This window comes from Lonchura striata, chromosome 3, assembly GCF_046129695.1.
Source record: "Lonchura striata isolate bLonStr1 chromosome 3, bLonStr1.mat, whole genome shotgun sequence".
Classification (NCBI taxonomy): domain Eukaryota; kingdom Metazoa; phylum Chordata; class Aves; order Passeriformes; family Estrildidae; genus Lonchura; species Lonchura striata.
In genome coordinates, this window is record NC_134605.1 from 11,791,434 (window position 1) to 11,814,873 (window position 23,440).

Consider the following 23,440-nt stretch of genomic DNA (forward strand, 5'->3'; position numbering starts at 1 on the left):
ATGACCCCTAGAGAAACGGGAAATTAGCAGGTGATGTTGAGATTGGAACTCCCCACATGGTGATCCATTTAACTTGTTCCCACAGTGCTCAATTTGTTTGCTTCCTCGCCCTTTGTTGTGTGTCCAGAAACGATCTGAGCACAAAAACACTCTCTCTATATGCTTATAACAATAAAGCCAGTGCCAATCAGCACTTCAAAGCTGCCCTCTCCAGGCAGTGCACTTCACAAAGACAGACCTTCCTGCTAGATAAACCCAGGTCCAGGTTCACCAGTGCTCATAGGCTGAGCAGACCTAGGAGGCTTCAAGCAATAGGTCCGATTCCACCCAGGAGATGCAGCATCCCATGTACACATATGTCTATGGAACTCACTTAACATGGTCATGCTGCCCCTTAGTCAACATTCACAGCTCAGAGGTTTTGACAATGGTCAACAAAATCTGGCAAAGAGACAAATCTCTTGGAGGTACAAAGTCCCTAGAAGGTTTGTGGGAGTTTGTGGACAGATAGATGACACTGTCTCCATTCCCACTCAAGGCCACCAAGAAGACCCACACATCCAGCTGCTGAGTCTGATGCCAGCAGCTATCTACATGATCTACCCAGACTAATCTTGCCTAAATGACAATCCAACAGGCTTGTGGGGGCACCACAGGAGATAGGGAATTATAGGAAGGTCACAGGGACACAGAAGAAAGCCAAGGCACTGTGACAGGCAGAGCTCAGAAGGTACATGGAGGAGCTGGTGGCACCATGATAGAGATCAGGGAGGCATACTGGGAGCTGGAAATGCAGCACTGGGATTGCTGGGCTCTAATAGAAGCATCACAGGACATAGTTAGGAGATTGGGATTGCTGTAGTGAGGAGATCATAAATCCCTGGGGGGAAAAGGATTATTGGTTGTGCTGCTTGTGAAACAGCTTCTATCAATTGCTTTATGTACTTTAAGATGTGATTGGGCACCAACAAGGAACACAGCGCCCATTTGCACTCTTGGGTGACAAAGCACACAGCCCTGACACAGCCAAAAGAGCAGATGCAAAGTCTATGTGGGAACACTAAACAAGTTAAACCCAGTGTCCCCACCCTGCCGAAATACAAAATATATGTGGGCACCTCACCTGGACTGTGGCGCTGCCCATCTGCTGTGCTCCAAATGGGACGAAGCTCACCACACACGATGGAGTCTGGATACCTCAGGGGGGCTGAGGAGGCAGGGACACGTCAGCAGCTATTCCCTGGCAGCCAGGTGCAGCAAGTGCAGGCATCCACGGGGACCTCGCAGCAGATGGAGAGGACAGCGGCCATGGGGAGGGCTCTGCTGCTGCTCAGCACCAAGGGCTCGGTGAGAGGCACTGAGCAGGGTGGGGAGCACCAAGAGCTCTCCCTGCACTGCAGGCAGCCTTTAACAGCCAGCCCAGGCACAGACCCAGCCCGTCTGCCCGGTGATATGTGGGGCAGCGGGGCCTCAATCACACTGCCCATACTGTCACTTTTCCATGTCTCGCCCACTGCATTTCCAGAGCAGGGGGATGTGGCCTTGCTTCCCCACAGGTCGCTGCTGCTTCGTGGTCATTGAGGCAGCCGTACTCACCCTTGTTTGGGCAGCTGAAGGTTTGCTCAGCCCCAACACAGCCGGTGCTCTGCCGTGGCAGGCTGGGCTCCTCTGAGTCCCTGCCCACAAACACCGCACAGCCGCCTCACCTGCCCTCGGAGGCAGGGTACAAGGCATAGTACCTCACCCAGACACTGCAGACAAAACCCATATGTTTTGATTCTGCCAGTTTGGTTAGACATCAGATATTCTCCTCCAGACTCCTTGTCCTGCCATGCCTCAGAGGCATTCCAGTGCCTCATCATTTCTGCTTTCTCAGGGGAACCTCACCCCTGTTTTCATCAGCACACCTGAGCAGGCTAGTGGCACTGATCTGTGCTTGCACCAAGCAGCATCTCTCTGAGCACAGCACTAGCATTTGGGGAGATAGGTATCAGATCCTGCCCCAGGGTTCACCAGGACCATGATCCTCACTATGGTTTCTCATTGTTTTGTCACTCACAGGAGCTCAAAGTGGCATAAAAATCCACCACCTCCTGGAGGAGGCACTTGGCACTCACAGCATGGTGGGGCCACCACTCAGTGCACTCAGGGTTTACATGCCCCAAGAGATTCACATTGATAGAAAAGCCAACCCCAGCAGGGAAAATGAACAGATGGATAACCACCTGCTGAAGAGGAAAATGTTGAGACAAATGAGTGCTATGGCAATTAATATCCTTTCTTTGATCTCAGCAGTACCTTTGTACTGCATATAGAAACCAAAGAGGAGAACAATAAAGATTTATGCTAAGCCAGTGCCTCCCAAATTCACTTTCCTGCTCTGTAATGGGAACAGAGGATTGAACCCCAGCCTGCATTAATGAAAAAACAAACAAAAGCAGAACTTCATAAGTGATGAAAGTTGCATTGCCAGCCATTTATTTATTTGCTTTTGCCTCTTAAGACCCTATTGATGCATTGTATAGGAATCTGTTGGAAGCACCTCCAGTAAAAGACTTTAGTCAATTTGTCTAAACTCTTATCATGATAAACAGCAGGAATGAGCAGCATTTCATCCACTTGGCCTCATTACCATCTCCTCACTTGCTCCCATGTCAAATTCTGGAAAAATTCAGAGCACTTTGCCCCAAGTTCAGGAGATTCAGGCCCTGTTAATCTATGGCTAAAAATAAATTTCAGAAGAAAGACCCTGGGAGGGTGATCCACCTGCAGGCCACCAAAGACTGTTTCAGTGAGAACAGATAGAGCCCTTTCTTGGTTTTTTTTGTCACTCCATGTACACCCTGCAAGGTAAAATGACATGGGGAATCCTACAAAGTGCAACCAGACCGCTGTTTGTAGCATCCCAAGGAAAGCCGATGGCTGAAGGTATGATGGAGATTGGGACCTATCACTTTCCATACTGCTGCAGATAATCTGTGCCATTCCTCTTTCTGAGACAGAGATCACCTGGGCTGTGTGTGACTTCCAAAACTGATAGTATGGCTGAAAATTTGGATCGCCACGAACTTTCCCAAAAACTAAATTGCACTGTATCCTTCCTCGAGTACATCTTTGGCCACTTCAGTCTCCTGTGTTACGTAGGGGAAGGTATGGTTTATCCAGACACTCCAAGAGGCTTGGAACAGGGCACACAGTGATGTTGCTATGGCCAACTTTTGTGGGGATGGAAGGCTTCACAGTGCACAGCCATGCAGCTCCCCCAAAGCCATCCTGCCTTCCCCAGCCTCTCCAGGCCAGGTGTTAGTGTGGGAATGCAGGCAGAAATTCAAGCTTTCTGTTAAATCCTACTTTTGAGGTAAGGTTACAGAATGACTGCTGAGGATCAGCAGTGTTTTCCAGCCCAAAAACTATGCTTCCTCCTCACTGCACAGCAGTACTGCAGTCCTGAGCAAGCACCTTAAAGATTTTCCTGTGCAGAGTAACAACTTTATTTCCAGTGCCCACTGCCCACCCCCAGCGCCGACTGCAGGGACTGGGGCACAACTTGCACAGCCAAACCAGCAGCACTGGGAAAAGGGTGCTGCTTCTGACCCTCGTTATGTGTCAGGGATGCCAAGGCAGGGTGGGAGTGACACTGAGTTTTCCTTTTCAGGAACTGCAGATCACCTACTCCATGACTTAGCTCCGGCGCCGCAGGTCTAAGGAGAGGACAAAGCCGGTTTGTTTTGCCATGGGCCCCTGCCAGGCTGGCCCTGCCTGTGGCTGTGGCAATGCCAGCTCTCCCTGGCCCAGGGGAAGCAATTCCATGCCCCCTTCACCAGCCTCAACCACACTCCTGCACCACCAAAAGCAGCTCCACGCCGTCCATCCCTACTGCTGCAGGGCCCAGGGATATGGGCTGCCCACCCTCAGCAGTGCCCTGCCCACATGGGAGCTGCAGGATGGGAGTGTGTTGAAGGTTTCTGCCGCAGCAAAAGGGATTCAAACACTCAGGAATCATCCTACTGCAAGGCTAAGGCTGAACCAGAGCAATGCCACCCCCGTGCAGAGACAGGGATTTTGAGGACATTACTTAATATTCCCCCTTCTGGCAAAATCAGTGTTTTCATCCAATGCTAAGGATTCCATAGAGAAAAATAATTAGGTCAAAACTTTGCAAACATTTGGATGCTGCCTGACTTCTTAGCCAGAGCATCTCTTCACATAATTGCATTTCCAAGCAATACTGGGAGACTTCCCAACGTGCAGGCAGCAAGAAGCACATGTAAGGCTGCCTGGTATCTATCACATGTTTAGTATCTCCAATGACATGATTATTAATTAAGTGAATCACTCTAATATTCTGACTATTGCACACCTGTTCCCTAGCACCATCTGCAGGCAAACTCTGTCCTTTTGCCCTGTTTAGTAGAAATGGTGCCTACAAATCCAGGAAAAAGAATGGCTCTATCTCCTCTGGATCACACACTCAGCAGAGATCCAGGCGTTTGCTGCTCTAAATACAAGTTGTAGAGACAAATTGTGCAAGTTTAGTTGTTTGCTGCAGGCTGAAAGCTGTTTAGGAACACGTTTAAACTCAATAAGCTACTTCTAGTCAAAAGGCAGAACAGCTGTTCTCATAAAGATAGCCAAAAAAAACCCAAAACAACTTCTTGACAAGGTGGTTTTAAGGAACTAAGAAAGACGAAGTGAAGGAAAACAAAATTTTAGGATGGGGCATCACTTACAGTGCAAGCTTTTGCCTGTTCTCCCCTCAGGTGGTCATGAATTAAGTTAATGCTTGTGTATTTTCTTCATTAACCTGGTAAAACTCCCCGTATGAGAGAAAACCTTAGTTTTCTAAGGGCCTTCCTTAGTGGTCTTCAGGACAGCTGAGTGTCATGTAAAACCCACCTCATTCAATTGCTGGTTTATAATCAATGAAGTTTTGATCAGTATTTCACAGACCCACATCCACACAGGTGCTGTGGAGAAGCACCAGATTCAGCTTTAGGACACTGGACAACATCTGAATCCACAGAGATCACCTCCAAGATATCACAAAACTGAGCTTGTCTCCCTTTCTCATCCTGTGTCTCCAATACTGAGTGAATCCTTGAACTAAGAGCAAACTCAGGATTTTTTCTTTGAAAGCAATTCAAAAAATAAAATATTTTAAGAATACAAGAAAATCCATCCTAAAGTAGCTGAGATCCTAGCAACTACTACTTTATATATGGGAAAAGGAGAGGAGTAGAAGGGCTATAATTCTTTCCTTCCTACAGTATTTCGAGAAGATGTTGCTTCTGCACCCCTCAGAGTCCAGTCAATACCAAATATAGAGAATGTGCATCCAGCTGGGTTCTCTCAATGGCTCAGAAAGGGATGTGTAGTCTGCCAGTTGTAACAGGGGCTTTCTTATCATGACTGGATCCACAGTTTGTGACTTTCAGTCAGCATAAACAAGAAGTGAAAGGAACATCAAGCACTGTACAGGAGCAGCTGGCAAGCAGTCTGAGAAACCAAACGGACCATTTTATGGTGCTCTTCTTTACAAATTATTTGCTCAGAGACATGAGAGATGCAAAGGAACAATGTGTCTTTATCACATTCAAGAGATTATTATGGTGCTCACCAAAGGTCTTTGAGAAATTCCCTATTTTCATCCTATCCAGCTATAGGATGAAAATATCCAGATATAGGACTCCTTGCATCTTGAACTTCCAACTGCAAAACTCCACTTAAACACAAGGTGTACAATGGTTTTATTAATTACACCACAAGTAATACTTTCTGCAACATGATATATTTCAGTTTTTGAATCTATATCCGAATAAAGTGCTGAAGTTTAGGGAATACTTTTAGTGCATTCCGTGTAGTCACTTCTATAACTTCTCCAACTGGAATTCCTTTAATTTTGGCAATGTATTCAGCAGCAATGTAAATATTTTTGGGTTCATTTCTCACCTGAAAAACAAACAAAACCAACCAAATTACAGATGCTTGGAGATCACAAGTGTTTCAGATTCAGTACTTTCTGACAGAACTTCAGTCACATTGTGGCATATGTGGCAGAAAAATTGTATCCCTGTACCCATTCCTCTTGGATTAAGTCCCGTGGTAACCTCTTTCCTCTCTTGTAACCACGCTTAAGACTAGTTCACTGTCCTGTGCCAGTAGCTGACCTCCTCCAGGTGTGGGTTTGGATACAAAGACACAGAAGTTCCTCCCTCTCATCATTTACCTGTTTTTCAGGCCCCAGAGCAGGAGAATCAGTTTCTAAGCACATATTTTCCAGTGGCAGCTGTTTCACAAGCTTCTGCTTCTTGAAGAAAATAAAGACAGCCATTAAATGCTTTATGCACTTAAAATTGTGGGGGGGAAAAAAAAACATGAAGGGAGGATATTCCCTAAAATTAAAGGCAACATCAAAAAACTTTGGTGCCACTGTTTACATTTTACCAATGATTTCTGACTGGAAGCAAGAACACTGGGAGCTGCTCAAGAAGTCCCTTCAAATTAGAGTTATCCTGTTCTCTAAATATCCAGAGTACCATTATCTCAAAGCTGAATTCATTGTTACTTATTAAATCATGCAGGTATATTGCAGTTATAGACTTGCCAGTGCAATTCTAACTTGCTGAATTGCTGTTTGCTGTGCATATAAAATTTGTGTGCTTTCCTCCTCTCTGCTTTACCTCTCAACCCCAGTTTGCTTTCCTTCCTAAGTACCTAACCTCATCCCCATTTATATCCACCCCGCATGCTCCCTCCTAAATCAAACCTTTTCCTCTCTTACATTTCCTCAGCTTATCACAGAAAGCAGTCCTATTACAAAAAACTACTCCTTCTCTACATGTCACGTCCCTTCTGTAAAACAGTACAGTGACAGAACCTTCTGAAGAAGAGTTCACCGGAAACCACAATAAAATGAGAAAAAAACCCCTTTGTTTCTCAGGAATAGCTGAGCTGTTTTAGCCAGAATTCCCCCTCTGAAGTCCAGCTAAGGCAAAAGCCCCAGGCACAAATTCAGCCAAAGTAAAAATATGCAATGCGTGGAGAAGGAGCAGACCCCAGCCAGAACCAGGACAAAATGTCACCTGTTCACTCCTTATAATGGAAGGAGGAATGGAGAAGTAGTATCCAGCTCTCACCCCTTCCATGGCTACAGATGGCTTCCCATCAAAGGCATGGAGCAACACCTTGGTAGCACCTTGGATAAACAAAGCAAACCACACCAGCAGCAGGGCTACAGCAGGGCTGCCATGTCAGCTTCCAATGGGACCTTGGTCCCATACAGAACTAACACAGAAACTCTGCACTACGGCTCCTGAGTTAAACACACACAAACCGATGTGAGGACATGGCACAACTGGAGAAATCCTGTTGGCAAAAGCTATGGCAGAGGAATTGCATTAAAAGCATACCTTGTTCCTTCAAGAGATTAATGGTTGGTCTTCCAGCTGAGCGGGAATGAACGTTTCTGCACAGCAAGGAAAGGCCCAGCATTAGGAAATTTAGCAAATTACCTTTTTTTTGGCAAATACAAACAAACCAACAGTATCTTGGGATGAAAATAATTAAGCTGTATTACAACTTTTATCAAGAAAAAAAAACCCAGGGATGTACATATTAATCCTTTCAGCTACAGTGAAGATATAGGAACAACATAGCATGGACAGGGCACATAAGACGTCTGTACAGAAGTGCAAACATAAGGAAAATTCTAAAATTAAATATCAAACTGGAGACTGACAGGACACTTATGCCAGTTTAACCCATCTAAGAAAAGTTCTGTGGGCACTTAACAGCCATATATCCTGGGAAGTATTTCAACATGTTACTGAGACCTGGCAAATTCTCCTTCTGGTATAAACAAAACCTACAATGGCAAATCCAGCCTTCTTGCCAGCTCAATCTGCTTGATCAAAACCTGTCTTTGTCCTTCCTTCTGTTCATCGGTGCTGGCAAATCTGGGAGTGAAATCTAATCCAACCTACAGTACAAGAAGAGAAGAGAAAAGTTTTACAGACCTAACACTTGACAAAACCATAATTATACATGCAAAGACACAACATGCTTCAAAACTGCAAAGCATTTCAAAGTATGTATACTAGGAGACTGCAATTAAAATGAGCTCAGCTGCAGCTTAACTCAAAAAAAGGAATGCATTCTCAACCATAAGCTTTTCAACTATGAAAGTATTTGTGGGCAGACAGCTACTAACAAGAGTATTTAACATTTTAGTCTGTAACTGGTTTTCTGGGGGTTTATATTATATTGACTATTATGTCAGATTAAGTCTCAAATATGGATCTCAAGGATAAGTAAAATTTCTGACCTGAACCTATAGCTTTAGTCCAATCTCTAGCAAAAATTACCCATTAATTTTATACTTTTTTGATCAAATTTGAAGTTAAATTTAAAGTTTGTCAAAACAGTTCCATTCACAGTTAGATGAAGAGAAGTACAGTACAACATGGCAAATTTAGCTACAAAGCTCTGCCAAAACCAGCTTTTTCTGTAGCCAGTGCAGAACCAGATATAAGTCCCTTAGGTACTAATACACAAATTGAAGCAGACTCCATCCTAAAGCCTCAATTCATTTATAAACCAATGTAAGACAGGAGACAACAGATGGATAGATAATGAAGGATTAAAAAAAAAAAGCTCTGTACAAGTCACTGTGGTGTACTGAAATCACAGCTTAGCCTAACTTTGTCAAAGAAGAAGGCAGGAAGGATCTGCCTTTGGGTACAAAATGAGAGAGCACAAGTATGTAATCTTCCAACTCCAGCAGCATAAATTCCATCTATTTTCTAATAGTGATAACAAAGGAAAATAAGGAATCAAGCAAATCTATAAAGGAAAGCACATTAAGAGAATTACCACTCAGACTTAGTGCTTGTTCAGGCTGATAGCAATTCTTATCACATACAGAAAAACAACCATTGACTCAGTTTTTGTAATTCCAGTGACAGCTGCTGCCGGAGAGATTTAAAGAAGTTACAGAATTCCACTCACTTCTCCAATCCCCACCAATTTGTCTTTGTAAAGTTCTATAAGAGGCAGCGCAGCATCCAGATCCTGCAAGAATAAAAGATGCAACTCTCACTGCCTGTACAAGAGGAAAGGGTTACGAACCCAGCATCATGATTAAATTGGTTCTTCCTTCATTGTTCTGAAATTCTTTACTTTAGAACTTGCCATTAGGGTGATCTCAGTGCAGTCAGATTTTAGAAGCCTGAAGGATTTATCTTCTTTACTTAATAACCATTTTGTTACATCTTACAGTCTATATCTATTTTTATTTCTATCTCTCTCTCTCTTCATATATATAAACCTTATTCCAAATACTCCTAAGCTAATTTTTCACAGTAACAGCAAAGGTAATTAAAGCAAGGCCCATAAATAGCTTGGTAACATTAAACAGATGCAGACAGCTCCCTGAGATTTTTAGGATAAGGCCACAAACAGTTGCCTTCCAGTTCCCATGTAAACAAAGGAACATCTGCACATGTTGCTTGCTGCAAGCAAAGCACACTTGGGATTTTTAAAACCATTTCACTGTAGTAATACAGCCAGATGACTCCAGAGAACAACTCTGCTTTAAGGACTAACAGGGACAAATGGATATGCTGAGAGAGCCTGGGATTTGGTCCACCGGGTCTCCTGCATTACAGAGTGCAGAAAAACCACTGGGCAGACCTGAAGGTAAATCAGGCAGAGCAGAGCATCCTGTCGTCTGTCCTGAAAAGTCCCAGCAGTTCTGTAGAGACTGCATTTACCTTCAAAGTAACACTGCGCTGCTCCTCTGGAGAAATCTCTTGGATGGGGTGAACTCCCAGGCATGGCAAGACAAACCCTGGGAATCTAGGGATAGAATAGACAGCAAGAGTATGAAAGATCACAGAGAGCCTAAATTTAACACCAAGGGTATATAGAGAGTGCAAGTTTGGGGACCAGAAAGGCCGGCCTGAGTGAGGAGGGCAGTGCATTCTGTCAATCTCCAAGGCACAGACCCACACCCGGGATAGGGGTGGGCGCCGGTGTTACAAGTGAAAATTTATCCAGCCAAATTAAAATGAAAAAATATTTATTTTACAATCAAATTTTATCTAGCCAGCCACAAGGAAAGAACAGTGCCAAGCCCGGGGTTGCAACAAGAAGTCAGCCTCAACAGAGATTTTCCTCCGTGCCCACACACCTCCATCCTGGCACAAGCGGTTTTTATGGAGAAAATTCCACCTGAGGCCAAGATTTCGGCAGTTAGTATTTTCTTCTATTCAGAGTCCATAGGTTAATAAAATTTTCTTTTTTGGTAATGAAAAATAACAATTCCGTGTCTAAGAATTGTTAAATCCCTTAATAAATGTTACGAAAACACTACATTCACATATATTTGCCCAAAAATTTCCATGATATCCATCTCGGGTCATTTACGCAAATAATCAGCGCCTGGGCGTCCCCATATGTCTATAAACATAACCCACCTCCCAGCCAAGCCACATCCTTTTACTTATAAATCAAGTTTCAACGTACACTAAGTTTCGCCTGCGAAAGTAAGGGAAACTCCTAATACAAGCATATATACTCTAACAAATATTCAGTGTCACATATATCGTAGTAAAAATAACACGAGTTCTATCTACTACACATAACGCCGGGATCCCCGGCGGCCTCGCACCTCTCAGACAGCTCCAGCACGCTCCGGAACTCTCCCGCCTGCTCCGACACCACCAGCAGCGCCGCCACGGCCGCCTGCGGCACACGGAGACCCGCGGCCCGCTCAGACCGGCGGGGCCGCGGGCGCGGGCTCCCCGCGGCCGCGCCGCCTCACCTGCTCCGCCGCCCGCACCACGGCCGCCACGTCCTGCGAGAGACACGCACCGCCTCAGCACCGCCTCGGCATCGCCTCAGCGCCGGCGCCGCGCCGGGACCCCCCCGCCCGCCCGCCGCGCCTCACCGGCTGGAAGCAGGGCGCGGCCAGGTGGCAGTGACAGTCCACGGGCCCCGCCATGCCGCGCCCGGCGGGAAGGCAGCGGGCGGCCGCGGGTTCCGCTTCCGGGCCGGCATTTTCCCCGCGTCCCGGGCGGGAAATGGCGGCGGCGCCGCCGGGCGCGGCGCGGCGGGACCCGCGGGTGCGCTGCTGCTCGCGGCGCGGGCTGGGCGCGCTGCTGGAGCTGTGCGCGCCCTTCGTGCGGGCCCTGGCGCACGGACAGCCCGGCGGGGCCGCCGCGGAGGCGGACGCGCTCTGGGTGAGCGGGAGCGGCCTGGGCCGGCAGCGGGCCCCGCGGGCGGCGCTCGGCTCCCGGGGTGAGGGGCGGTTTGCCCGGGCGGGGCGGTGAGGCGGGACGGGCTCTTCCTTCCATCCCGGAGAGGGGTTCACGGATGGACCGCCTGCTCCGTGCCTTGCAGAACTTCGAGACGGCGGTGCGGGAGAACGTCACCATCAACGGGCAGCCCTGGGAGGAGGCCTCGGATGACTCCCGGCTGCCGAGCGGTGAGCATCGATTTCCATTCGCGTCCTGATGGCTGGGCTTGGTTTGGTTTTGTCCAGAGGGAAAAGGGGTACGATTGAAAGGGGAGGTTCTGACTTGATGTAAGGAAGTAAAAACGCATTCTAAGGATGCCCAGAGCTTGTCTCCAGCACTGGAGGCTTCTAAAAACCATCTGGACAAAAGTGCTCTGAGCAACCTGTTTTGAAATGGGAGTTGACCCTGCTGTGAGCAGGAAGTTCTGGAGAGCCCTTCCAGCCCGAGTGTTGGAGGCAGTGACCAAGATCTATCAGAGGACACTGGGAGACTGTCTGTTGCTGCTATTTAATATACAGGCTAAGCTTCGAAAATTATTGCTATATAAATAATTTTTAATTTAATATTTTTATAAATAATTATTTAGTTATATTATAGAAATTTAATTTTATAAATTATTTATATAAATAGATTGTTTATATAAATACTTTTTAATTTAAATAATATGTATGTAATATAAACAATGTATTTATAGTTACTGCCTTTTGTGTACTAGTAGTGGAGATTCTTGGTAGTCTGGTGTCCAAAGAAAATTTCAGTGTGGTTAATTCACTTATGTTTCCTTTAGGTGCTCTGTGCCTGCAGTTTAATGCTTTTTGCAGTTACACAGAGCTGAAAATGCAGATACATTGAGCTAACTACGGAGCTGTTGAATCAAAAACATTGAACTGTTTTTTGGTTGGGACGCTCTGAGTAGATGTGGGCTCTGAGCAGTGTGATCTATTTGAAGATGTACCTGCTTATTGCAGGGAGCTTGGACTAGATCACTTTTAAAGGCCCTTCCAACCCAAACTATTCTCTGATTCTGTGAAGCGTCTGCAGTTGTAGTTCTAAAATGATAAAACTCCAGCTAGTTTGACTACAAGGTCAAAAATGCACTGATCTCACGATGCAAAATGCAAAACTGAGACAATGTCATCTGCCCACAGGTGGTATAAAGCAGGTATAAGAACTGTATTGTGCTTTTTAATTTTATATAGGTTTACTCATATACCTATCTCTGATCCAGTTTGAGTCACCAAGAGATTTGGCAGTTTGTGCCTTCCATATTTATGTTGACCAGCAGCTTACATCTTTCCTGTCTGTATTTAAATGGTTTTATGGTGATCTTAAAACAAACAACCAAAGCAAACCCACAGACTCCTAAAATATTGACTTTTCCTTTCTGAGTTTTGCTATCACTTCATTCTGCACGGAGTGACCCAGAAATGGTGCTTGAAATCCATTCTTTACCACCAGATTGAAAATATTGCATGGCTTGCAAGTGACACACAACACATTAGTGGGAACAGTGAATTTTATGTTAAACTGCTTATTTGTGCACTGTGTGATAGAAAATCACACAGTCTTCTAATTACTGTTTGTACAGTTGGAGTTTGTTTAATGCTTGTAAATCACACAGATAAACTATTTTTCTCCTTAAAAGATAGCCATTGCTTCCTAAGACTTTCTTTACAGATTAAGACTTCATAGGGAAATGTATTCGTTATTTTTTCCCCTGGGTGGTTCTCTGCCTCTCCCCACCTGAGATAATTTACTTCAAAATAACTGGCCAACATCAAGTTATACTCCAGTTTCTATACTCTTTTAGCAAAGAGATTCAAGACATCCATTTATATCTATGTTGATAATTGTGCATGATATTTTTTTATTTCAGATCTAAAGCTTCTTTTTCTGGATAAGTTTGTCTCAAAAAAGGTCTGAAAATTCCACACTGTGTGTTTGTCACTTTCAGATTCCAATATTAAAATCTTGGAGGATCAATTTGATGAAGTAATAGTAGAGACAGCAACTAGGCGTAAACAGTGGCCTAAAAAGATCCTGGTGCATGCTATTCAAGCCATGAAAGCAGAGCAAGAGATGTTGGTGAGTAACCTAAGACTTCTAGAAAACTTTTGCATTAAGAAATCAATCATCCAGTGTTGACCTTTAAGCATCTTCCCATGGTTGCTTTTGATTATTATAAAATGAGATTGCCTTTTTTCAGTAACTGGTTTTGCAGTAACTAAGGGTTAAACTTAGTAAGTTTACTAAGTAACTACTAAAGGTTGCTACAAAGTATTGTGACTGTGTCTGAATTTGGTCTGTGGCACAAAGAAACTGGAGCAGATTGCTTCAGTGTGGTGACTCAAGGTTTACAAACCAGTAGGCACCTATTTATCTTCTGAGTTCCTTAAGTCTGCCCAAGGGCTGGTTGAGGTACTAAATGATGCACTACATGCAGATAGATAGTATCATGTGCACTGTGTGATTTAGAAAAATCAGTGGATTCCTAAGCACTTTTTTGGAGCTTGTAACTATATGTAGTAATTACTTTCAGTAAAGCATTGCAAAAAAAGGCAGTGTGGATTAATGATCAGCACAGTAAATTCTGTGGGATTTTTGACACACAGTGTAAAGTAATTACTGGCATTAAACAGCCCACCTGTGTCCTCAGCTGCTAGATTTCTTCCCTGAAGTTATGTTACGCCTCTCTTTCGCTTACCTCCTGATTAATTAGGATTCCTTTGGCAAAAAACAAGAGGATGAGGCAGAGTCAAACACTGGCACAAGCTGTCTAGTGAAATTGTGCAGTCTTCATCCTTGGAGAGATTAATGGAGATACTCAAAAGTTGACTGGATAAGGTTCTGAGGAACCTGGTCTAGTTTGCCCAGTTTTCAGGAGGGTGTTTAGAGGTCCTTTCCAACTTCAGTTACTCTATGCTAAAGCAGACAGGGATTTTTTTTAGAAAGTTGTGTAGGAGCCTGCACTGCATTTCTGAAGACTAAAATTGACAAGTGTTAATCCCCTGAGTTAGCCAGGCAGAGATGATTTACTAAGGAAAAGTGCATGGGGACACTTTCGTCTTATACCTGAGATATTTTCTGGCATATATTGTCTTTTGTGATCTCTCTGTTCTGTCAGTATATTAAGTATGTAAAACAAACAAACAAACAGTATCAACTTAAATGAAATATGCTATTGCACAACACCAAGATTTAACAAGACCTTTTAATCTTTCTGCTATCTGAGTGCCACAGTGGATTAGTTACTTGGAATGCCTCTCATGCTACTTTTTTTCTCTTGTTGATCTCTTCAAAGTTCATACCACCACAACTAGATGATTATTTTAATTAAAATTATCTGCAAAAGTTTAGTTTATCCCTGTAAGAATATGTAGAAATATATGTAAGAATATGGAAAGCTTAGTTTGTCTCTGTAAATGGTCATTTTATTAATCTCTCAGCTACTTCTGTAAAGATACCAGTGATTTCTCTGGTTTTGGTTGAGAATTTCTTGTTTTCTTTCATGGCCATAGCTAATTGTGTGATGCTTTCTGAGGCATAAAGAGCAGCCATGAAGATGTGACTTACCTGGAGAGAACCACTCATTTATTGTGGTGATTTCCTTGTAATTGCCAAAGCAAGAGATCATCCTGTGGGTTTTCAGTCAATATGCTCTGTAGAGTTTGAGGCTAATGCAAGCCATGTTTGTTCTGCTTGGAGCTGTTGCTGCAAACTTGCTAAGAAGTTGTGTGAACTGTGAAAAAAATTCTCTAGCAAAACTACAAGGAATAATTAGCTTTCCCCTACTTGGTTTTGCTTGAAGAAGGTTGAGGGACAGCTCCTGAAGTGGAGAACACTATCTTGTAGATGATATAACTTCTGTTCCCTTGGCCTTGTTTGATTTCCTTCATCCCTGTTGGCTGCTTCTAATTCCACCTTTAATGTAACTAAGTATGGGTTGTATGCAGTTATTACTAGTTTACTTCATGTCCCAGGTAACTGATGTAAGGTCACGAGACTCAGTTTGTGAAGCAGAATGTTCTTAGTTCTATATAAGTAATTGCAGGGCTAGAGTGTAGTTAAGTACTTTTCTTTTTCTTAGCTTTTTGTCTTAATGTACCCTTTGTTGGAATCTGTGGCTCTGTGAAAGCATGCTGCTTCTGTGAATGGCTCCTGAGAAGCTAAAGCAGCTCTTTTTCTTCACTTGTGCAGCAGGTGGCAATGCTTCTTCCAAAATGCCTGGATGTCAGTTCTCATGCTTTAATAATTAGAATTCTGCAAACTAAAGCAGATTCTGGAGTTGTGTTTACAGTGAGTCTAACTGTGTTAACCAGAATGCTACCTTCAGTAACTAAGTATCTATAACCTGTACCTCTTATACATTCTGGATCTAAATAATTCCACCACAATCTCCACTGTTCTGACTGCTATATATATATTAGATATCTATTAAACCAAGGGGGTATTTCACATTTTTGTTTGTTTTTCTTTTGAATATGAAGAAGCTCTACGAGCCTGTGGTAAAACCAGCAGACATAAGACCTCAGCCTTCTCAAGGTAAAGATTTTGTGGGGAGAGCAGCTGTACTGAGGGAACTTTGCCTCACTTACTGGCTAACTGTAAATGTTTTAAAAGTTTTCTGTCTTTAAGCTTGTTTAAAACTGGCTGTTTATAAATGAACTAAAAAGCTAGAAGTTTGTCATAAGTGAATGTATTTGGTGCCTGGGTTTTACTGTGTCCATTTCTCTTGTTCTGAGTGCTGTCTGCAGTTTGGTGCTGTACTAGAAGGCAAAAAGCTGGCAAAGGCCTCTGTGTGTGTTTGGGGAGAAATTGTCACACAGCTACCTCCAGGAGGCTTCCTTTCTTCTTTCCTTCATCACTGGTGGAGGCCAGGTGGGGAACTGGATGGATCACTGACATTAAACTTAGTCTATTCTTGTGTTCCTTTTGCACGGCTACTAGAAATGCTTCAACCTCTTCCTAATCAGTCAGTTCCTTCAGGGAATTGAAAGCTCTAGTGTAGGACTCAGTGGTGGCAGTGTTGACTCTCTGAACTTGCCAAGTAGGACACAGATTTCATCCTGCCTGTGTCACTTATGAGGGGTGATGAAGGAACAGAACTGCAAACAACTTTGTAAGTGTGCTGCATGCTTTGGAAAGATGCCTTGTACAGACTCCTTGGAGCAAGGTGGTGGATTTTGCAGTGGATGATTTGGTATCCTTCTTTGAGGCTGGCCTTAATAAATGAGAAGTTTTGTGTTGCCTGTTGTTAAGTATTGAAAAATGACAGAATTCAGCTGTGCATTTCTAATTTGAAAAGTGAGAACCCTCACTATGAATTACTGCACATGATGTAACAAGCAGTGGTGCTCAGAGTTTGAGGAGCTGAGTTGAATCTTCCAGTTCTCACCCTGCTGATCTGACTTCTAAGATCTTTGTAGATGGGAGACATGGCTTCCAGCAGTGCCAGCTTGTGCAGCAAAACAGCCAGTAGGAGCAGTGCAGTGGTCACTTTATATCTGAGTTCCCTTTGGTTTCTAGTGTCCAAATTCAGGGTTTTCTGATGTCAGGCAATTACTTGCAAGTTAGTAGCAGCTTGCACTATGATATTGTGGTTTTGGGTTTGGTAACAGTAAAGTTGTAGCAAAGGTACTGTGGAATTTATGGAAAATTTTGGTATTATGTAGTCTTTGGGAAGTTTATGTATCCCAGTTTAGCAAGAACAGCGGCCAGAAACCAAAAATGTTTAGATTACTCAATACCTTTCATTTCCTTGTTTCAATTCCCTATGTTTTGGAAAGCCTTGAACTCTGAGGAATATAATGCAATCTATGTCAAGCCAAACTCTTGCAGGCAAATTTCATTTAACTGTGTGTCAGTCTTTCTGTGCAATAATCCAAATTATTATTTCTTCTTTTACTTCATCCTTATCATTTCATAAGGTCACCAATCTCCTTATCCCAATGCTTTATTGTAAGAATGCTTAATTGTAGATATATCCTTTTAGAGAATGCCCTTCCATAGGGCTTTAAGATGAGTTTAAAGAGGTTGCTTCTGGACTGTTCCTTCTTCCAAAGTGGATGATGGTGCATTTTAGTGTCCATGTTCATGTAGGGATCAGATCAAACCAGCTCTGACCAGCACATTGGACACATGGACAGTTCAACAAGCACCATCCCTTGGTGGTTACCATGTTTCAGCAGGGAATCACTGTAACCCTAAGCCACAATGCAGTGTCTGACTTCAGAATACCTTCAGCAGCACTAATAAGATTGACTTCAAAACATATTGCTGTGTGTAACCCTGACAGGGCTCAGAGGTGTGTGCACCACCTGACACTGTGTCCTACTGCAGGCACTGCAGAAAACTAATAGTAGTGGAGGTGAGGCTCCTTACTTCCCAGAAGCATGCTAGTCTGCTCATTTTAAGTTTTGTGCATGGAAAACATGCAAAACAGTTTCATAATAGGCTAGAGTTTAACTTTTGAATACAGAATTAAAGTATTGGTGATCTTATCATATTGCTATTACAGTCGAATATATGCTGTATTCCCCCTGGGTGTTCTGCACCTGCTACCTGCTTCAGTGTTCCTGAAAGCTGGGGGGTTTTTTTATTTCCTTATTAGCACAGCAGAATTAATGCAGTTAACCTTTTTTGGTGTTAATGCTTGGTAAGTTAAGCCAGAAGAAAAAAAAATAGCCTTTATTGTAAAAACCGACTTGTTGGAGACATAGGATGATTTATTTGCCCTCCTTAAAATGGGTTTTCTAAATCTCATGTTCTCTACAGTGATGTCTATTCTCTGTGTTCTGTGTGGGTTTTATCAGATGTAATATGAGGTTAAAAGTTTTGAAAACAAATCTTTCTGTGTAATTATTTCTTTACAACTGTTCTCTTATTTCAAATAGTGGCTTTGTGTTTTCTAGGTAAGAACTTTGGGGCTTTCTGTAGTTGAGACTGCTAGCCTCTACTGCAATTTGAGTGATAAAGAATAATACTAGTAAGATAAACCATGCCAGCTGTCATCCTCGGTGTTACAGCAAAATGGATGTGCTGCAGGTTTAGGTTTTATACAGGGACTTTCTGGTTTTCTGTCAGTTTTCTGATAGTGAATAATGGGGGAAAGAGTTTCAGAAGCTGATTTGGGCTGTGTTTGTCTGTAGATGCTTCCATCACAGATCTGAAGCAGGCGACAGAAGCGGCATCCAAACAGATCAGCAAAGCAATGCAGGTGAGACCTCCGTGTGCTCCAAGAGAAATATGTTTTTATCTTCTTGATCAGGTAATATGTCACAAAACAGGAGTTCTAACTCATCTTCCTTATACTTTGGTAGAAGAGAAGCCTCTGTGTGTACTTAGGAACTAGGTGAAGCATTGTGTTTGTAAAGCATTCCCCCTCATGAGCTAGTAATGGAGATTACCCAGGAAATACTTCTGCTGAGATTTTGGAACATGCAGTGTCTGAAAAACAGAACATCTTTTGAAGACTTGTATGACTTCATCTGGAGTTTGACATTTTCTTACCTCAGAACCTGCTTAGGCCTCAGCTGTGGTGTTCCTGTGATACTGCCTGAGCTTAGAGATGTCATGAGGCAGCACTTCAACTTGGCACACTCTGCATGGTTTCTGTGTGCAGACACTTCACTACTGGGGTGATAGCTCTGCGTTCACAACCCTCACCTGCCATCCTGAGCATCACCTCTGCAGACAGTGAAGCTTTTGTGCCTGTCAGAATCTCATTAGCATATTGTATGCCTTATATCCATTGCTTTTCTCATGTAACCTGAGATACTTGGGTTTGTTTTTGCAGTCTCTTCCAGCACTCATAGAAAAAGCAGAAGGTTTTTCCCAAGTATTGACTTTGCAACCAACCTTGGAACTCTGCAAGCTGCGGCAAGAAGTCTTTTCTGCTTGCAAGGCGAAGGAGGAAAACAATGTCCAAAATTTAGTACCACCAGGAGAAGTCACACCAACAGGAACTGTTTCCAGTAAAAATCCTTATGTTTTGCTGAAAAGAAGAAAAGCTGCAGATTCCCCCGAGAGAAGGCGCTACCCACTGCGGCGGAGGAAAATCACTCTCAGTGCATGAATTTTTCATTTTGTGTTTTCATATTGCAATCTCAGTTGCACTTTTGTTCCATCTTTTTTCTTAGAACTCATCTCCCCACAGTACTATACATGGGATCTTCTTTAATTAGTCTTTGGCCTCTTAAATATTTCTACTTTTACTATCATACTGATGATATATGAAAGCCTATACATACCAGCAGCATACAATATCCAGCAAGTGTATTTGCCATTTAACTCATTTTTTGCTCTTATATTGCAGTTTTTAGCTTGAGTCCTTGTGCTTCTCAGCGTTTGTGTGCATGCTTTATGTATGTGGGCAGTCTTTTTGGAAACCACTAACTGCTCATTTACATTCAGTATGTCTCTAAAGAGATTGGAGAATGTTTAGTTCTCCTAATGCACCTTCATTAATTACTGACATATGTGGCTTGTATGTTAATTAATTAATTGACACTGCAGCTTATTGAAATCACCAAATTTGATGCAATGCTGGAATTTTAAGGAAGTACACGCACACATGTGACATTAGTCCTTGCTATTCTACCTTTCCTGAATGTAGGTCATCTAGGCTTATTTATAGTCATGTTTGTTGAAACTTGGATTTTTAATAATTGTATATATTTACTTGCAGTGTGCTCTTCTGAACAGGAGTTCAACCATCAACATCTTAGGGTCTGATATATCATTTCATGTAATCCAATTACACAGCTTGGGGTTTCCTGAGCAATATTTCTACCCAAGAAAGGACCTTGACTTGGGTTAGTTTGCATTTGTATTGTTTGACTAAACTTTAAAGATCAGTAGAGGCTAGCAGTAAATGCTATTCACTTGAGCTAGCTTACTTCTGTTTTTTTTTACTCATTAGTACCTAGAAGATTGCAAATTAGTACTAAATTGAGCACTGTGCCTTAACCATTTATAACTTTTTCTAGTTTATGGTTGCATGTGCCTGCAGTAAATACCCCTGTCTAGTATGTAACATATTTGTTACAGTAAGTGGAGGGGGGTTTTAGAAGCATTATTAATGACATGTTTGGTGCTAAGAAGACAGGTCCAACCTAATGTCTAAGAGACTGAATTCTCAAGAAAAGAGATCTTAGCATCATTTATTTTGTAAAAGTGAGCATCTGTACTGAGACTTTGTATATGTAATCATATGTAAATATTTTTCCTGACCTTGTATATAGAAATGTGTGTTTTTATATGAAGTAAATTAAATCAATTAAGGAAGATCAAAGCTCCAGATAATATTGTCAGTTCTAATTCTGGAATAGTTGGTGGCTGAGCAGTGAGCGTACTTCAGAGGACATCTGTGTTAAATTCTGGCTTGAGTAACTGAAGTAGTTCCATTTACTGCCTTTGAACTCACAAGTGTTATTAATCTCAGGGCTACAAAGCTTCTCGTGTAAGAGAGGACAGGATGTGAGAGGGACTGGAGCTGCAGGGCTGTGGAACTTGTGGCTCAGATGGCTTCTCACACAGCCACTTGCTATTTTGAGTGCCCGTGCTGTGTGCGGCGTTGAAAATCCCTGATACGGCTTTCTTCATACAGATCCTGGGTGTTGCTACGTTAAGGTGAGCGCTGCAAGATTTTGCATGGCAACTATTACAGTATTTGGCCATTTCCTCTGCTAATAGGAAGATTCTCTGCAAATGACAGGCAAGTACAGAAAATAGAGGTATCTCTTTGAAGAATTTCTGTCAGAAATAGCTGGGGTAGGACAAATGCCCTAAGAAATAAAAAGGGAAAGCACTGTGGTTTAAGACTTAATAAATAAATTCATAGGTTCACGCTACAGTGCATGTTTTTGTTTAGAGGCTAAGGGATAGTTGGTCTGCACAGGATTTCAAGTAAGTGAGAATAGATGCCCTCAGAGCAGTGGGTCTTCTGTTCCATAGCCTGTGTTGCAACTGCAGCTGGGTGGAAGAGAAATGCATGTGGAAATGCTGGCCAAGTGGAGTGTGTAAAGAAAAAGATAAAGCAATCAGGATTCCAAGTGCAGCGTATAAACTAGGAAGTTAAAAATCTGATGGCTAATTTTGGCCAAGCAGCATTGGAAAGAGAACCTCCCTTTAAATGCAAGTTCTATGATGAGCTAAACTCAACATGAATGTTCAGCAGTTTTTCCAATGGTTATTTAAAAATTCTACAGCCAGTGATGCCTGCAACTAGCTGTCCCTCCCATTGGCAGAAATATATAAAACACTTCATTTTTCCCCACCGCAGTAGTCTTTTGTCCTTCAGTTAACTTTTCATAGGAATTGGAAGTGTTGTGCAAGACATGTCTAATCAGACTTCTACTGAAATGGCACAAGAGCCAAGTTTCTTATTTTTAACTTGGGGTGAATTGGTATTGCATCAAGAAATGTCTGGTAGTTTTTCTTTATATAGCCTTTGAATTTTGTAAGACAGCTCAATGGTGATGTATGCTTGGGTTCATTTGCAAACTGAGTTTGAATTTCTTGGCTTTTGGGGGCAAGACAGAACATCTCACTGTTAGTGTGTCCTGTCTGCAATGTGCTTTTTGCTCACGAGGCTAGGCCATCCCTAGCCAAGAAAAACATGCAAATTGGAGCAGTATCTACGCATGGTTTTGCTGTGTTTACTTTCTGAACGAAGGGGATTACAAACTGTAAAGGGGAAGCTCCTCTTCCAGAAATCTTCACATGGACACTGACATCTGTTTGGAAGCCTGGATGCTCTGAGACCCAGTTCTGACATGTACCATTCTCCAGAAGAGCCATGCTGTGCTAAGCTGTGATCAGAAACTAGTCTGCATGTGTGTAGGCTGCTTCAGTGCAGACAAAAATCACTGATAAACTGCCATTATAAAATTCAGCTCAGCTGACTAGGCTGCTTTCTGGGCTGGTTTTCTCTCCTGCACAGAAACGCTCTGCCTTCGCTGCTGCACTACCTGGAATTACTGTGTAGGCATTTCTACAGATGTACCAGAGATAGCTTTAATACTAAGTAGAAACTTGTTCCTACAAGCAAATTTTGACTTGTCATTTCCTTTGTCATTTGTTCTGAACAAGAACAGACTATTCAGGCTCAAGGGGACTGTCCCCTAGCTTGTCCCATGCTTGTGTTATCCTGGAAACCTTATTCTGCAGCTGCTTGGAATTACTCAGTGAAGTGGATATTTATTCAGGACTAATAAATTCTTGGTGACCTGCTCATGATTTGAAGCTGTCAGGTAGCTGGTGCAGGTGCCATTTGCAGCAGCATTGCTCCTAGAGCATGGAGTTCAAAGTCCCTCTGTGGAAGGGGACTTTCTTTCCCACAGATCACTCCAGAGGGCTGTTGAGGTGTTTTATCCACATGATTCACGGCAAGAGAATATACCTGTTCCCTGAGCTTGTGAAAATACTGGATTCTAGTCCTGTTTATTTCAACTGAGCTTAAGCTACAAAGGCAGCAAGATCCCAGTGCTCTCTTTTTAAGCAACTGTCCTGCTCATGTCCTCATGTACTGCTTTCCTTTAACTGCATGAGGTGTAGTTAATGCAAGATTAGGCTGTTTCAAAGGAGCAGTTGAGAGCAATTCATTCTCTGACAGCTTTCTGCCTGGTGGTCAGGGCTGCTTTCCAGGAGGTGTTGGTTTGGATCCCCTCAGCTGGAGAATGGCACTGAACCCACACCTTACTGCTGCCTCCATGAGCAGCCCTCAGTGAACATCTTGCTCTTGGCACATTAGATGACAAAGAGAGAAAGAAGCAAGCCTGGTTTTGAAGAAACCAGGGAATGCCCTGTGAGATGCTTCGGAGACCCAGCACAGTCTGGGGCTGCAGGTTAGGTCAGGGTATATTGGCAAGACCGTGCTTCCAGCTGTGGTCACCAGCCACCTTCCCATGGTTGATAGGGTGGGAAGACTCACAGGGACTCAGTCCTCCAGGGTTGGAGAAGATATTTGAAAAGTGCAAAATCAAATAAATGCATGGATAGCTTGGAGGGTGGAGACAGAAGCTGCTTTGAGGTGGAAGAGCTGGGAAGAAGCACTTCAAGGAAGTCATGCTCAAGTCTTTTAGTCACAGTCCCAGATCCTGCCAGGAAACCTGTGCCACGGCACAGACGTAATTTTGACTCTT

General features: G+C 43.1%; 2 protein-coding genes across 4 annotated transcripts; one reads left to right on the top strand and one right to left on the bottom strand.

The window, feature by feature from the left end:
* Window positions 1-5,730: 5,730 nt before the first annotated feature.
* TATDN3 (TatD DNase domain containing 3) lies at window positions 5,731-11,009 on the bottom strand. 3 transcript variants are annotated; one of them, XM_077781889.1, is made up of 10 exons: window positions 10,949-11,009; window positions 10,823-10,855; window positions 10,670-10,743; window positions 9,771-9,855; window positions 9,007-9,069; window positions 7,869-7,978; window positions 7,410-7,465; window positions 7,137-7,195; window positions 6,227-6,307; window positions 5,731-5,949 (listed from the first exon to the last, which is right to left on the bottom strand). In XM_077781889.1, exons 1-10 carry the CDS (start codon window positions 11,000-11,002, stop codon window positions 5,806-5,808), a joined length of 759 nt encoding a protein of 252 aa, XP_077638015.1. In that variant the 5' UTR covers window positions 11,003-11,009; the 3' UTR covers window positions 5,731-5,805. The 3 variants fall into 3 exon arrangements, with proteins under 3 accessions (XP_077638015.1, XP_077638014.1, XP_021403254.3); XM_077781888.1 differs by having other exon boundaries at window positions 6,227-6,304; window positions 7,083-7,195; XM_021547579.3 differs by having other exon boundaries at window positions 7,083-7,195.
* On the top strand, window positions 11,001-21,937 carry NSL1 (NSL1 component of MIS12 kinetochore complex). The gene is made up of 7 exons (XM_021547578.3): window positions 11,001-11,240; window positions 11,401-11,485; window positions 13,252-13,382; window positions 15,785-15,839; window positions 18,446-18,513; window positions 19,093-20,110; window positions 20,740-21,937. Exons 1-6 carry the CDS (start codon window positions 11,001-11,003, stop codon window positions 19,369-19,371), a joined length of 858 nt encoding a protein of 285 aa, XP_021403253.2. The 3' UTR covers window positions 19,372-20,110; window positions 20,740-21,937.
* Window positions 21,938-23,440: the final 1,503 nt, after the last annotated feature.